Source organism: Leptinotarsa decemlineata, unplaced genomic scaffold, assembly GCF_025532065.1.
Source record: "Leptinotarsa decemlineata unplaced genomic scaffold, Ldec_3_MD MMD2_tig00001019_RagTag_RagTag, whole genome shotgun sequence".
Classification (NCBI taxonomy): Eukaryota; Metazoa; Arthropoda; class Insecta; order Coleoptera; family Chrysomelidae; genus Leptinotarsa; species Leptinotarsa decemlineata.
The window spans coordinates 3,767,267-3,785,240 of NW_027412557.1; the positions used below are offsets into that span (position 1 = coordinate 3,767,267).

Here is a 17,974-nt window from a genome sequence, read left to right on the forward strand (position 1 = left end):
ACACAAAAAACATCACATATTGTTTACTAGAAAGCTTCAAGTCAGCAAACTTCAATGTCTTATGTTCCCACGTTGCAAATTATTTATTTTCATAATAACCTATTCGTGGAAAGCTAGGACAGGTCAGCTATAATCAATAAACTGTTAAAATATTGTTACTGATAGAAAGCTAGATTTCCCAGAAGTTTTCTAGCTGACATCAAATTACGATATTCCCACGGGATTCGTAGATGAAAGTTACTATTGTATACAAAAATAGCTGTAACAACAATAATGATAAAACTTTGACAATGGCAACTGAAATAACATATATTGTTGAATCTGTGAACATTAAATATTTTTGGGAAAGCTGGAAGTCAAATACAAACACTCTCAATTGTCCACTACCCGTGTTTCTCAATTACATAATGATAATAATAATAATAATGTAGTCCTTTTCGACAACCCGGGCAAGACGATATTTGTCGTGGTGTTTTCAGCTCCTGGTGAGACGAATATCAGCCGAAAAGAGGAGGAAAAATGGATAAAATATAGAGATTTCCTCTTTTAACTCCGCAGACTTTATCCAGACCACTCTGTCAAGATGGTTGTTCTGGAGTCCTTGGTGGAATGATGCCCTCTCTACTCTCGAATCTTGAAATCATACCTTCTTGCCGCACTAAGGCAGAAATCTCAGCCGGACAGATGCAGAAGGCTATCATTCTTGGCTCACTGCGCTTGCTCAGGGCCCATTATCGGACCTAATGAGCACTTACCCCACGGTGTGGGGAGTGGTCGTTGGTTGATAATGCTGGTTCGCCCTCCCGAATGTATCGGGGCTTCGGTAGATAGGGACTGACCAGCGTATACTAGGTAAAAAAAATAATAAGCAGGAATAAGCGGGAATGGTCACTAACGCCCTTGGCCATTGGTGAGTTGCGCCACCACTTACCCGAGCAACTGGTGCAAAACCGGACCGGCAGCACAGGCGCATCCGGGAAGGAGAACACAATTGTCCCTCCGGTGCAGGCCGTGGGTCCACAGGGTTAACCACCTGGTAAACCCAAAACTTGGTTTCTGGTAATCAAGGAAGGGGCCTACACAATCGACTCGCTCGGAGGGGTAAGAGACAAGGTGGTGGGGCCCATAACGATGGTTTGCTTACTGATGACAACCCTGGCAATGACAACGGATGCTTTGAGTGGACGCATGAGCTAAGAGATAGCCTTAGACATTGTCACGAGAGTAGTGAACCCACGCGAAGAGGCTACATGGCGAGAATGCATGCTCTGTAGTGTAAAAAACATCCGGAGCATGCCGCCTCCTCTGCCCAAAATCTTAGGGATTACGTATCCTATCTTCGGCGGCAGGGCTATATAGCTATTTCCCAGCCTGCTAACGAAGTGGTAGAAGTGATAGTTCTACCACCACGCAGGGCGCACCACAGAATTAGGCCCCTGAAGCCACAAGAAGTGGCTTGTTTATATGCGGAGGTTTGTAGTGTTTTAACAGAAAAGGCTGACATCTGGCACATCAACACCGCCGTGTATAGCGTCGTCCAATCGCTTTCCGAATCATAAGGACGAAATCTCGGCCTACGGTAAAAAAAAATATAATATCGCCTTTATTGTTTCGAAACCAAAACAAAAAATTCAACATAACTTATATATTCAACTATCAATTGAAATAAAGGGCGAAGTTCATCGGCCGTAATAAAATACATCACGGAAAATGTTCTAAAGATGGGTCAAATGAAAGACGGGCATCTGCCCATCTGAGGTTTTGAGGTTTGAGGTTTTAATTTCAATTGAAACTTCGAAAAAAGATTACATTTAGTCATTCATTATCAAATGTAACATATTGCGATAGTGAAGGTTGACTTAATGATAAGATTACATTTAGTCATTCATTATCAAGTGTAACATATTGCGATAGTGAAGGTTGACTTATAATGATTATTTAAATTGTGAAAATGTAAAAATGTAGAATGTAAAAATTATTACGCGAACCAACTACCTCCTCGAAACAAACAATAATTATTCAAATTGTTCCTTTCCCATGTTTATTATCATTAAATATCATCCCGTACCAGTGAAACATAAATGTTACAAATATGGCCAAGAAACAAATTATCCCAGTCTGTTATGTTTAGGTTGTCAAGTTGATCAAATTGCTCCTGATACATTGATACTACTATTTGTTGTAGTAGTGATTGAACTGTTCTCAAAGAAACAACGATGTATTTGTTGTACATTATTCTTATTTCACAAATTAACGACATACTAACTTCAAAAGTTATTCATGTTTATACACCATACAAGTTGGAAAATGGAAGCTTTCTATTAGTGGAAGTACATCAGATAAGATAATTTTGAATGAATATCCAACTTTCCACACTAAAGGAAGGGAACGTGTTAGGAATCACACGTTAAAAGGTAAGACCTCGTTAATCCTTAGCTCGCACAAGTTGTCGTTCGTAGGGGTGCGACAGCTGGTTAACGGAAAAACAGATTTTAAACAGATTTTTTAAAAAATCAATACTGTTATGTAAGACAATCTTACATCAGTCAACAAACTTTTTTTACCTATTTTTCATTTTCAGATTCTACAATAACATGTAAGAACGGAGGAAAAAAATATAAATGTGTGTATGTTATTGGTTCACACAAAAACTTTTATCCTATTGTTCCATTCAAAAGCCGAATAATATGTGGACATCATAGTATTGAACAATTCCATAAACCATTCATAACTCATAAAGATGTTTGGTAGCAAACTGCAGAAGATTTTTATAAATATGCAAATACTCCTCTAAAAGAATACTTAGCTTCACCAGAAATTTGTTATGTATACCTAACAAAATAATAATTCATTGTTGGAGTATGGTAGCATAAGGTGTTATTGAATAACAAAAATGTAGATGAATTACGTATTTTATGAATTAAAACTTCAAAACAGCTCATTTCATAGTTCAGTATCTGTAAAATGAACCAAAACTAACAATTATATAAACAATTACGACCGCAAAGGTCAATTCAATTTCCAATAAACCATCAAATGCGTCACAAAGAATATCTTATGGGCGAGGCGTGGCTTGGCTGGTCTCCATCGGACCACTTGTGTCCTTTTGACAGAACACCCTCTATACACCTCAAATGGGTTACCTATTATATTAAGACCCTTTTGGCACTTCTTCTTCAACCCATTATGATCAATGACAATCGTAACCAACAGGGTTGCTCAAGAAGCTACGTAATTCCATTGGCTTCTCTCTCAACCCTCAGGGTGTATCAAGGTCATTTTGACATTTTTCTTCGTCGACGACAACACCCTTGTGGTCATTGACGATATCCTCTACAAGAACTAACAAAGGTGCACAAGAACTTACGTCATTCCATTATAGTCGGGGGTACATTCAAGCCTTTTTGACAACTCTTCACGTACCTACGTCACCCTTACATCTAAGGGTTGAGAGAACTGGACGGACACTCGACGGACTGTATCTAGTTTAGCGTCTTCATTACTACTTGCAGTGAAAGAAAGAGGGCGAAACTCGTTCGACGGTAGATGTCGAAACTTTGAAACTGACCGCCGTAGGGAGCCTCGACTATCTTTGATATTCGTTGATTAAATCCTATGTTGATGCAAATATGCTATAGGACTCATCTTCGTTAAGATTGTTTACATCAAAATAATTATACTAGGATTCAGTTTAATGACACTCATTCAATAACCCTCATTAAAGAAGATGATAGTTTATCTGAGATTTCTAAGATTTACTTTTAATCATCTGCTTATAATGATAACTTGCTTAGTGGAACGCTCATTGAGAGTCAGTACTTTGGTTTTGGTGTAGAAAAGGTGTATTCAATAAAGTAGCCTGTAAGAAGTTCATTCCTAATTATTTGATTGTGCAATACTTTGCTCTCATCTTTTCTCATACGGCACTGCATGAGCCCTTCTTGAACTTGGAACATTTTGAGCATTTTCTCTAGAGGTTTTACATATTTATGTAAGTTTTCGTAATGAAAGCTTCAATCACAAAACTCACATCAAACTTTAATGTTAAAATGAGCATTATTGACATAAAACTGTCGACCCACACAATTTTCTTGGGTTGGATGTGACAGCTCTGAAAAAGTTACCTGTCATCTGCTGACCAAATATCACAAAAAGCTCATAAAGCTCGGAATGCTAGCACCTCCTTCAATCAAATTTCTACATCTCCGTTACTCCCAAAGTCCTGAATCCGCGAAATTAACGATATTATCCTATTGCCTCTGTTCTTCACATTCCAATTCAATAAGAACTTATCTCGTACGCCTGGCTGGACCGAAATAAAAAGACCTTTCATTTCATTCAGAACCTACCCCAAATCTATTTTCAGTGGATGAAGTTTCATCCTGGTTTCACTGTAAGGATCTGATAGGACGGATTATATGAAGTCAACTTTATTAGAATGTGAAAAAGAAACCTTTTTAGGAATCACCACTAATTTCATTCCTTTATTTTTCAATTTTGTTCGAAAATATTTGCTTCATTCTACGAGTTCACAATAGCCATGTCTATGCACTATGAGTTTGATGATGAAACTGGAAAGTAATGAGTGCTATTATTCGAAATATAATTGGTGATTTTTCAAGAGGTATAGGATTTAATTTTCAAAACAACACAAAAAGTTTGAAAAAAATAATTCTTCATTGGAATCGATAGAACGATCAATATAATTAATGTTTGAAGATAATTTTGTACAAATGTTGTCCGCGGCTTCGCTTTAGAAGGCCCATGCGCAAGTTCCAATTTTGGCACACTCTCTCTAACATATCGACCGGTATTTCACGTATAAATGCTTCAATATTGGCTTCCAGAGCGTCAGTCATTGCTGGTTTATCCCTGTAGACATGAGCCTTAACATGACCCCATAAGAAATAATTCAAAGGCGTTAAATCACACGATCTAGGCGGCCAATTGACGGGCCCCAAACATGAGATAAATTCTCTTATTTGTTTCGCGTGCCGTGTGGCATGTGGCATCGTCTTGTTGAAATCACATGTCAGACATGTCCAATTCTTCCATTTTGGGCAACAAAAATTTTCAATCATCACACGGTAGCGCTCGCCATCCACAGTAACGTTCCGCCTTGTCGTCTTGAAAGAAGTACGGCCCGATGATGCCACCGACCCATAATCCTCACCAAACAGTGACTTTTTTGGGATGCATCGGTAGCTCTTGCAATGCTTGTGGCTGGTCTTCATTCCAGATGTGGCAATTCACCAAATGTATCTTTTAAGGTTTTACACATAAACCCTTCCGCAAAATTTTCCACATAATGGAGTAAAAGAGGCCCATTTTCTGCGAACGGCGGCAAATCGACATTTCACGGTCATCACGAACACTGGCGGATTCAGCCGCAATATTTTCTTCGGTCCTCATTCTACGTGTGCATGTTGGTGGTTTAATGTCCAATAATGTGAATTGGGTTCGAAATTTAGTCACAAGCTTCCAAATAGCTCCCTCATTGGGCCGACGAAAGTGCCCATAAATTGGAAGAAGTGCATGATGCACTTTCTTCACCGAGCATGAATTTTGATAATAAAATTCAATAATTTGCAAGCGTTGTTCATTCGTAAGTCGATGCCTGGTTGAATCATAGACCAAACTGAACAAGTTTGACACCAGACACGATTCACGCGTGATCTGTCAAAAACAGTGTTGCCAAAAAGATACCAGCACAAAAATCACTCATAATATGTATCTGTTCTGAGTGGATTGTTAGTGTGGATTGTTTGAAAAAGATGTGAAACAGATAATATTTGTCTTCTAGACAATAGTATCTGATTATTAATTGAATACATATTTCAATGATTCCCCTCTTACAAGATATTAGTTTACGAACTGTAGTGAGTTATGAACAATCAATAAGAAATTGTATAATGCAAGATGACCTCGAGATTACCCTAGGACGTGATAAAGGGAAGAAAATATAGGACATACTGTATGAAAAAGTAATGATTTTGACCTGGATATTTCCGAATTAGATCTTTTTCTGAAATTTCCAAACCAGAAACTGAAAAACGTTACAAAGTATTGAGGAAGTTAATTGAGTTTATGCAAGTGTAGAAAAGATCCAAATATACATTGACAGCTTAGTACCGTATATTCATTCACATATCTGGAGAGAACTGTATTTCGAATAGCTCCGTAGAAATGGATCATACTTGGCTACCCGTCGTTAAGATAACTATGGATACTGGTGAAATAGCAACAGACTGATATCGGAAAACACCTTGTACTACATCGAAAGTTTCACGAGGCAATCAACAACATTGACATAATTTTAATTTTAAAACTCCTTTGATATCTGTCGAAGAAGTTGGAAAATAAAAATAATCAGCAAAGGAATAACTGCGTAGATACTTGAATGCTGTCCATTTCTGAAGACTGAGGCAGATTTTGGCCTCCGAAACGTTAAGATAAGTATTGTATGAATTCGTAGCTATTTTTATGATAGGGCAATATTATTGAATAAATAAAACATTTTTCTTTGTGAAAAATACCTTGAATTTACGCAGTTACTTATCGGGGCAAACTGAAAAGTTTACCCTTTCTACACTTGTATAAAGTTCTTCATTAAAATAATTATATTTTTCAGATTATGTAAGGTGAAAATATCCAAAGAAGGTCGATAAATTTTTTTCCACAAAAAATGACTTATCGTTCAATATGAAGATTATTCAAAATGAATAATATAGATCTGAAATACAAATCAATACATTTTCAAATTGTTTAATATAAATATTTCAAATACGGAAGATTTTGTACATGATTACTTGAATATTTTAGAAAGCATGGACTTCGTATCAACAATAAATAAATATACGAGGATATGTGGTGAATCCTAAACATGTATAGACCATATATTCATTAAATCAAACCTATCTGATAATAACATTTTGGCAGGTGTCATACAAACAGGATTGACTCACTGATCATTTGAACATAATGATATGAGAAACACAAAATGGTGCTGAATAAAAACAAATTGATATCATTTCTTTCTACATAATTTTGGGAAAATATATCCACTCCAAGTATTAATGCCGAACAGGCTGCTGAAAATTTTGTGGACACGATGCTATCAATGATTTCAAAAGCTACCAAAAAAAGTCAGAATGAAGAAAACGAACAAAAACAACAGATTTGCATCACCAAAGGATTAGTGAAATCGGTAAATGAAAAAAATAATTTGTCTAAGAATATGGGACTAAATCCTACAGAAAAAAAACATCACAAAATTAAAAAGTTTTAGGAACAAACTAAACGAACTCCTGAAAAAGGCTAAAAAAACTACTATCAACATAAAATAAATAAAAATAAAATGCAAACTCAAAATCTTTCAAATGAAATTACCGCTGGTAATAAAAAAAATGACATTCTACAGATCAAAAGTAAAGACGGATACATCACAAGTGATAAAAAAGATATGGCCAACACTTGCCATTCCCACACTAATGTGGGTGAACAATTAGCGGAGAAAATTATTACAAATGGAAAATATTTCTCTAAATATAAACAAAAAGAAAAAAATTTTGGAAAACTCTTTTTTTCTGGAACAAACATGTATAAAGGAAGTGAAAGAGGTGATTAGTAGTATTAAAAATAACAATGCTCCCGGATACGACAATATCAGAGTAGAGACATTGAGTTGCTCAAGTTTGAAAAAAATGATAAATCTTCATTGGAATCGATAGAACGATCAATATAATTAATGTTTGAAGATAATTTTATACAAATGTTGTCCGCGGCTTCGCTTTAGAAGGCCCATGCGCAAGTTCCAATTTTGGCACACTCTCTCTAACATATCGACCGGTATTTCACGTATAAATGCTTCAATATTGGTTTCCAGAGCGTCAGTCATTGCTGGTTTATCCCTGTAGACATGAGCCTTAACATGACCCCATAAGAAATAATTCAAAGGCGTTAAATCACACGATCTAGGCGGCCAATTGACGGGCCCCAAACATGAGATAAATTCTCTTAATTGGGCCATTGTTTCGCGTGCCGTGTGGCATGTGGCATCGTCTTGTTGAAATCACATGTCAGACATGTCCAATTCTTCCATTTTGGGCAACAAAAATTTTCAATCATCACACGGTAGCGCTCGCCATCCACAGTAACGTTCCGGCCTTGTCGTCTTAAAAGAAGTACGGCCCGATGATGCCACCGACCCATAATCCTCACCAAACAGTGACTTTTTTGGGATGCATCGGTAGCTCTTGCAATGCTTGTGGCTGGTCTTCATTCCAGATGTGGCAATTTTGCTTGTTAACGTATCCATTCAACTAGAAATGAGCCACGGTGCTGAACACAGTTTTTCGATAAAAATACGGATCTTCCTCCAACTTTTCCAGCGCCCATTCACCAAATGTTAGACGTTGTGGGAGGTCGTGTGGCTTCAATTCTTGCACCAACTGTATCTTTTAAGGTTTTACACATAAACCCTTCCGCAAAATTTTCCACATAATAGAGTAACAGAGGCCCATTTTCTGCGAACGGCGGCAAATCGACATTTCACGGTCATCACGAACACTGGCGGATACAGCCGCAATATTTTCTTCGGTCCTCACTCTACGTGTGCATGTTGGTGGTTTAATGTCCAATAATGTGAATTGGGTTCGAAATTTAGTCACAAGCTTCCAAATAGCTCCCTCATTGGGCCGACGAAAGTGCCCATAAATTGGAAGAAGTACATGATGCACTTTCTTCACCGAGCATGAATTTTGATAATAAAATTCAATAATTTGCAAGCGTTGTTCATTCGTAAGTCGATGCCTGGTTGAATCATTGACCAAACTGAACAAGTTTGACACCAGACACGATTCACGCGTGATCTGTCAAAAACAGTGTTGCCAAAAAGATACCAGCACAAAAATCACTCATAATATGTATCTGTTCTGAGTGGATTGTTAGTGTGGATTGTTTGAAAAAGATGTGAAACAGATAATATTTGTCTTCTAGACAATAGTATCTGATTATTAATTGAATACATATTTCAATGATTCCCCTCTTACAAGATATTAGTTTACGAACTGTAGTGAGTTATGAACAATCAATAAGAAATTGTATAATGCAAGATGACCTCGAGATTACCCTAGGACGTGATAAAGGGAAGAAAATATAGGACATACTGTATGAAAAAGTAATGATTTTGACCTGGATATTTCCGAATTAGATCTTTTTCTGAAATTTCCAAACCAGAAACTGAAAAACGTTACAAAGTATTGAGGAAGTTAATTGAGTTTATGCAAGTGTAGAAAAGATCCAAATATACATTGACAGCTTAGTACCGTATATTCATTCACATATCTGGAGAGAACTGTATTTCGAATAGCTCCGTAGAAATGGATCATACTTGGCTACCCGTCGTTAAGATAACTATGGATACTGGTGAAATAGCAACAGACTGATATCGGAAAACACCTTGTACTACATCGAAAGTTTCACGAGGCAATCAACAACATTGACATAATTTTAATTTTAAAACTCCTTTGATATCTGTCGAAGAAGTTGGAAAATAAAAATAATCAGCAAAGGAATAACTGCGTAGATACTTGAATGCTGTCCATTTCTGAAGACTGAGGCAGATTTTGGCCTCCGAAACGTTAAGATAAGTATTGTATGAATTCGTAGCTATTTTTATGATAGGGCAATATTATTGAATAAATAAAACATTTTTCTTTGTGAAAAATACCTTGAATTTACGCAGTTACTTATCGGGGCAAACTGAAAAGTTTACCCTTTCTACACTTGTATAAAGTTCTTCATTACAATGTTTATATTTTTCAGATTATGTAAGGTGAAAATATCCAAAGAAGGTCGATAAATTTTTTTCCACAAAAAATGACTTATCGTTCAATATGAAGATTATTTAAAATGAATAATATAGATCTGAAATACAAATCAATACATTTTCAAATTGTTTTATATAAATATTTTAAATACGGAAGATTTTGTACATACTTGAATATTTCAGAAAGCATGGACTTCGTATCAACAATAAATGAATATACGAGGATATGTGGTGAATCGTAAACATGTATAGACCATATATTCATTAAATCAAACCTATCTGATAATAACATTTTGGCAGATGTCATACAAACAGGATTGACTCACTGATCATTTTTCCGTAGCCACTCATGTCAATTTACAAGAAAAAAAATTTGAACATAATGATTATGAGAAACACAAAACGGTGCTGAATAAAAACAAATTGATATCATTTTTTTCTACATAATCTTGGGAAAATATATTCACTCCAAATATTGATGCCGAACAGGCTGCTGAAAATTTTGTGGACACGATGCTATCAATGATTTCAAAAGCTACCAAAAAAAGTCAGAATGAAGAAAACGAACAAAAACAACAGATTTGCATCACCAAAGGATTAGTGAAATCGGTAAATGAAAAAAATAATTTGTCTAAGAATATGGGACTAAATCCTACAGAAAAAAAACATCACAAAATTAAAAAGTTTTAGGAACAAACTAAACGAACTCCTGAAAACTGCTAAAAAACTACTATCAACATAAAATAAATAAAAATAAAATGCAAACTCAAAATCTTTCAAATGAAATTACCGCTGGTAATAAAAAAAATGACATTCTACAGATCAAAAGTAAAGACGGATACATCACAAGTGATAAAAAAGATATGGCCAACACTTGCCATTCCCACACTAATGTGGGTGAACAATTAGCGGAGAAAACTATAACAAATGAAAAATATTTCTCTAAATATAAACAAAAAGAAAAAATTTTGGAAAACTCTTTTTTTCTGGAACAAACACGTATAAAGGAAGTGAAAGAGGTGATTAGTAGTATTAAAAATAACAATGCTCCTGGATACGACAATATCAGATTAGAGACATTGAAAGATATTTCAGCTCCCTTGGCTTGTGTCATCAATAGGTTGTTCAGAGAAGGTAAATGTCCAACAGTGTTTAATAAAGCTATCATTAGACCACTGTTCAAAAAAGGAGATAAGATGGAAGTTAATTTTAGACCGGTATCATTGACCACAAACCTTGCCAAAATATTCGAAAAACTTTTGAAAAATAGAATAATGAAATACTTAACTAAATATAGGGTATTATCAGATAAATAATTCTGGTTTCGGGACAATAGATCTACAAATAATGCGATATCTGAAACCATCACTACCTATGTACCTATCAAATAGGTAGAATGTGTGAAAACCATACAAGTATACCAACCTAAATGAATTTTTTTTATAATATATGTTTATATAAAACCAATTTTCAGCTATATAAAAATTAATTTCACAATATTGCCTATCCAAATGAACGAAATCTCGACTTTCAGGAAGGACAAAAACCAAGATAAATACATCTCAGTTCCATACCACCAATATACGAGGAACTTTGGAAAGATTTTCAAGGAACTAGGTATGAAGGTTTTTAAAACAAGTCATACACTACAGAGCCTTTTGGGAAGTCCAAAAGTCAAAGTCGAGAATTCGGAAAAGTCTGGAATTTACGAAGTTGAATGTAGGGACTGCGATGCAAAATATTATGGACAGACAAAAAGATCTATTAAAGTAAGATATAAGGAACACATAGCACACTAAAAATATGGAAGACCTCAAAAATCAGCAGTCGCCCATCATATTTTGCAACAAAACCATTCCATAGACTTCAGTTCATTAAGATTAATTAGACAAGTTAACAACAACAGGCAACTAGATGCCTATGAGAGTGTAGAAATAAGTAAACACAATAATATTATGAATAACGATGACGGACATATACCAAAGAGCATACTATATAGCTTGTTAAAATAAAATAAAATAATGTTGTTGGGTTTACTGATTACTACATAAGGACACATTGCAAAAATAAATTTGGATAGGCAATATTGTGAAATTGATTTTTATATAGCTGAAAATTGTTTTATATAAACATATATTGTAAAATAATAGATAAGGCAAAATTGTAAAATTAATTTAGGTTGGTATACCAGTATGGTTGGTACGCCTGGATGGTTTACCTGTATGGGTTACCTTTATAGCATAAATAGGGTTAGCTCGCACTAGTTTTAATCTTCCTCTTTGAAGATGATCACTTGGTGATCGAAACACGTGTCGAGGTGTTAAAAATAACGATTTGGTGTTGGGAAAAAACTCCAGTAATATTTACGTTTTTGTTTAATCTGCAACTGCATCTTATTATTAAGACTAACTTGACTCATGAAATAATCATCAAATATATCATAATTGTAGAGTACTGCTGAATGATATAAGCCGGTTTATGTTCAAATTTGAGATTTTTCAAGCCCGATCTATGATTGTCGGTACATAAACATTGTTAGTCATGATCACGTGAGTAAACGACTGATATGCATTGATATTGACTAAAGACTGTTAGTATATATCATTGATGTATATAAAGTGATAACTTTCATTCTTTTTTTTTCAAATCCGTTCCCCTTTTTTCTATTTTCTCTCAACCACTATACAAAGCAATGCTTTATGTGGCTAACTCTTTATTTATTTGTAATATTGACATTGGTTACTGTAGATTACTGCTAAGATTTCTGCCTTAGTGCGGCAAGCCGGTATGATTTTAAGATATGAGAGTAGACAGGGCATCATTCCACCAAGGACTCCAATAATTAGAACAACCATTTTGATAGAGTGGTCTGGATAGTCTCCGGAGTTCGAAGAGAAAATCTCGATGTTTCAACCGTTTTCCCTCCTCTTTCCGGACGATATTCGTCTCGTCAGGAGCTGAAAATTCCATGACAAATATTGTCTTGCTCTGATGGTCGAAAGGACTACATCAGGCTCATTAGCTTGTATGAGCCTGAGGGTGGGGAACAAATAGTTCCAATAAATTCGGCACTTCTCATTCCCCACAACGGATTCAATACCCCCCGGAGCGTAGGGCAACACCGGTATCTCGTCAATACCGTAAGAGGGCCGTAGATGGTAATATAGCACTCTTAGAGCCGCGTTATGTCGATGGATATAGGCCGAGACCGCATATGCTGGACATGCTGATAGCAAGTGCATTAGGGTCTCGGGCGCCTCGCGGCAGGCCCTGCACCTTGTGTCAGGAACCTATAAACCCATTATAAACATTATTATTATTATATTACAATTACTTTTTGTAATACTAATCGATGCGATTCTCGAATATATCCTTGCATAGTGAGATTCCAGAAAGTATGTACAAAAATACATTGAAGGGTTAGTACCAAAATGGTAAATTATTCAGAGGGCAAGAAATGTGGCCATTACTTGTGAGAATGAAGTTTGTGAGAGTCGAAGGTATAAGTCGTATTCATGATCATTTTTTGCGAATAGATTACTTTTTCTATGACTTCTAAAGATTCATTTCTGAAGGATGTCTCGAATCAGAGTAACACCATTGAATTTCATCACTAGAAATATTCAATTTCAAAAATCTGTTCGAGGTGTTACTTGACCTGAGATTAAACTCGCACAGAGTTCTAACCATTAACCCAAGAAGCTACCCACTCGTTAGTATAAAATAACGCTATTTGAGTTCCTAATCGCTTTAATGTTGTTAAGTGACGAATTTTTGACAATTATAAAATTTTTCGACACATCACAAATTTCTAGTGGGGATACTCGTTTTCACTTTCCGAGTCCATGTTTTTATTCTTGTATTCCGTTAGAAACTATATCTTCAAAAACGAACTGTCAGTTCATTATTCATTTTGATATTTGAGAGGAATGCTTAGTTTGAAATTCTTAAGGCTCATTTGCGATAAAAAATTCATTGAAAGGCAACTGTGAAGTTATGAATTTGCTCATCTGTGATTGGCTTCAAGGTAGTGACTTATGGGTCTTTTTGGCTACTTTCTGAACAAGAAGTTGAAAAATAATTGATTTTTTCTCAATAATCATAGAAAAATAATTTTTGTGACTGATGTTGATGTGATAAATTGTATATTAAGGGTAAGTGTTCTACAAATCATTGTATTTGTAGTTGTTGTACATGAACATGAAATGGGTACTATAATTTTAAAATGTTTCTAATATAGAAACTACAAAGACAATCATCTTACGTTTATCATAAATGTGAATACAATTATTGAGTAGCTCAAAAATATTATACCGGGAGAAAAGTATGAATATTAATATGGGCAGTTTATTTGATATATGATTCAAATCACTGTTGATAAAGCTACACAAAGAAAGCTCCACAAATAAAGTTTGTGGAGATCAAATCGTGAGGTGTAGTTTATGAAATCACTATGGATCTTCATCAAGTAACGGCCGAATCAATCAGAAAAAAAAAGATATATGATGGAATTGGCCTATACTTGATGAAAATCCATAAATAACGTATTCAAAAAACACTTTATTGTGAGATTATCACTAAACAGTTTTACAAAAACGCAACACTTGTTTTGTCATACAATGGCTTTTACTGTAAAGACACGTACGAATAGGGGATTATAGGGAAGAGAGAAATAACACACTAAAAGGATAGAATAAAGAAAATGGAAAAACATAAACCCCTCATGTGACAATAAGAATGATCTTGAAGAATTGTATTTGAGGAAACTTGAGAACATGTGGAATGAACGATGCATATGAAAAATGAAACTTTCTATGTTTTTTACCACTTTTATTTGGTACCAATGTTACTGCAGTTTCGTCCAATAAGAACATTTTCAAACAATTAAATTAAACTTTTGTTGAAAATGTCCTTATAGGAGGAAACTGCAGTAATATTAGTTACAAATAAAAGTGCTGAGAAAGAATAGAAAGTTTTATTTCTTATTTTTCATGATAATCTCCTACCATGTAGTAACAGCTATATACATCCAGCAATTTACTGAATGATAAACATTTTTCTGAGTCGATAAATTTGAATATTTTCCCAATGACAAAACCGTAATGTATCAGTTGGGTAAACCAGAGGCATATCAAAGAGGTAAGAATATTGCTGGAGTTTTTTCCCAACAACAAACCGTTATTTTAACACTTCGACACATGTTTCGATCACCAAGTGATTATCTTCAAGAGGACGATCTTCCTTTGGTGTAGTAATATTCATTACTATACCAAAGGTTCCAAACAGTACATCACAAGTATATAAAAGAGTTGATAAAAAATTCCATATCATACAACGTACATACTTTTCGGAATTAATAGCGTTTGTATTTACCGAACAAGACCGGTAGTCTTGAATTTCCAGGAGTAGAAATGTTGAGATAAACGAACAAAACTATTTTCTTGGAGAAGTTATATCAAAAAGTGAAATGAATTCTCGCGCTGAAGTAATAGACAAACGAGTAGAAAGAAAAGGATTAAGGGTTTCTACTGAAATCATGAATGGCGATTTTGTAGTCATGATTGGAGAAATTATGCAGGAAAGACTCGATGTTCGGAATAGTTCAAAATAAAGTATAAAATATTAAAATAAATAATTTATCAAATTGAAAATCACAACAATGTATTTATAAAGATTCAGTTGTTTATATTCAAATTCTTACATCTCACCTACTTTCATTAGACTTATCTTCAAAAGATTGCTCGATATGCCTCAAAATTCATTATTTTGTTACATGAACAGCGGAACACCTGTTGTTTAATAAGATTTTTGTAATAATTCACTTATTAATTTCAGACAACTACAAACAGTTTGGCCAAACTTCTGGTATAAAAGATACCAAAAATAGTAAAAAAACTCAATGATGTTATTAGTACATATTTGTCAGAAACATAGTTTGGGTATTGGGTATTTTAAACTTCCACAATCTGAAATCAGAGTGCTCTTTCTACGTTCGTGTATAAAGTTTCCCATTATAATTTTTGTGTAAGGTGAAAATGCCCAAAGAATGTCGATGAAAAACATTGATTTCCTTCACAAAAAATTACTTTTGTTCAATATTGGTTGAGAATATTACGTTCTGTTCATCAGTAGTAATCATGCATAATGGATTTATTCAAATGATTATTATATTGCTATTGATATTTATTGTATGCCTTTGAAGTGTGCTGATGTTACGTCTTTGTATAGAATTTTTTTCTCAGAGACTATAAAAACTAATGAAATTTTTCTTTGTTCTAGGATCCATTGAACTAATCTCCAAACATCCCACGATGGATCAAACTCTACCATCCTTGCAGCAGGTAATGCCTTGCCGAAATATTCAAATCGAACAACTTTATAATCTGTTTGCATACAAAGACGAACCCTACGTAGAAGCGGTCTTCGTTTACGGCGGACCGAGCACGGGAAAATCAATGGCGGTTACATCACTGCTGGAAAAGCTCGAAATAAAGTACGCCGTCGTGAACTTGATAGAATGCTACTCGTCGAAAATCTTATTCGAGTCCATTCTCAACAAGCTATCCGCTCACAAAATGGACCCTAACAATCCACATCCCTATGCACGATGTGACAACATGATGGACTTTATATCACAATTGCAGAAATGCTCCAGGGAGAATAGCCTCGAACGATCCGTACTTGTACTGGACAAAGCAGAAGAACTCAGGAATATGGAATTCAACTTATTAGCGGGATTTTTGAGACTCAGAGAACTGTGTGGTATTTCCGTCAGCGTAGTTTTCATATCGGAGATTGTTTTCGAAAAATATTATGCGAAAAGCAACATTGTCGAACCTTTGAAAATTTATTTTCCACAGTATAAAAAGAATGAATTATTAGAAATCCTCTCTATGGACATTGAAAACGCTAGAGAAATGATTGCTCGTTACTCAAACGAGTTCTTAGACTTCGATTTGAGTTTCTACCAGAATTACTTGAACGCTTTCTTGTCGGTATTCTACCGCGCTTGTCGGGACTTATCGGAACTTCGACACATGTCCAGAGTTAACTTTGTGAAATATTGTCAACCTATCATTAATAAAGAGTACACCATTAACGATAATATGGCCTTGTGGAGGAACATTTCTGGCGTGCTGAAAGCTTCGTTGGAAGTTTTGTACTTAAGAGTAGATCCAACAACTGACATCGAGGACTCTCCGAAAACTTCATTACCCAAAGATAACGCCGCACAGACTTTGGAACTTCCTTTTTACGCAAAATATCTTTTGATAGCAGCCTATTTAGCTAGTTACAATTCCGCCAAAGATGATAAGAGGCTTTTCATGAAGTATCATGGAAAGAAGACTAAAAAGATGAAGGATATTAAGTTGAAAAGTAAAGTGAGTGAGCGGTTGAATACTCAGCTTGGACCGAAACCTTTCACATTCGATAGATTGCTAGCAATTTTCTACTCAATTTTGGATGAAAATGTTGGCTTCAATAACAACTTATTAGTACAAGTTTCCAGCTTAGTTGAATTGAGGCTTTTGTCTTGTGTCTCCGATTCTTGTTTTCTGGACGGTCAAAAATACAAGTGTAATGTGAACTTCGATTTCATACAGAATATATCGAAAATGGTGGGATTTCAAATCAGAAAATATTTGAGTGACTTCAGTCATATTTGAATAGAAATTTCGATTTTGTAAAGGGTTAATAAAATTATTTTCATATAAAATATTATTGAATGAAACTCAATTGATACCGAAAAGCGTCATAGACAGTATGAAAGTTTTATCAAATGATCTCTATCAAATGATTTAGGATCGGACCAAAAGTTATCAAGTAACACGATTATATCAACATGTCATTAAATCGACTCGTAGACATGAGTGGTTGGACTCAATTTTCCGATGTGCCATATCCCAATACCGATAAATATCCTAATGTGTTACTGATCAGAAAACAACATAGAAATCTGTTCTGATCATTTGTATATCTGTTATATTGAAAAATGATTAATATTAATGAGAGTTTTGCAACCACGAAGTGTATAAATACAGGGCTATTCAAATTCGTTTCTGTACATGGGGATCTCTTGAACGAAAGAGGTAGAGTGTCGAATATAGCTCTTTTGGTTTTGGAGATATACAAGAAAAACCAAAA

At 35.0% G+C, this 17,974-nt stretch overlaps 1 protein-coding gene across 6 annotated transcripts in view; it reads left to right on the forward strand.

Annotated features, from left to right (window-relative positions):
* The window catches only part of Orc5 (Origin recognition complex subunit 5), a 29,042-nt gene extending 11,496 nt beyond the window's left edge, over window positions 1-17,546 (forward strand). For all 6 annotated transcript variants that reach the window (XM_074175347.1, XM_074175346.1, XM_074175348.1 and 3 more), the window contains exon 2: window positions 16,109-17,546. In XM_074175347.1, coding sequence (XP_074031448.1) covers window positions 16,141-17,496 — 1,356 coding nt within the window. In that variant the 5' untranslated portion in view covers window positions 16,109-16,140 and the 3' untranslated portion in view covers window positions 17,497-17,546. The remainder of the gene's footprint in view (window positions 1-16,108) is intronic.
* Window positions 17,547-17,974: the final 428 nt, after the last annotated feature.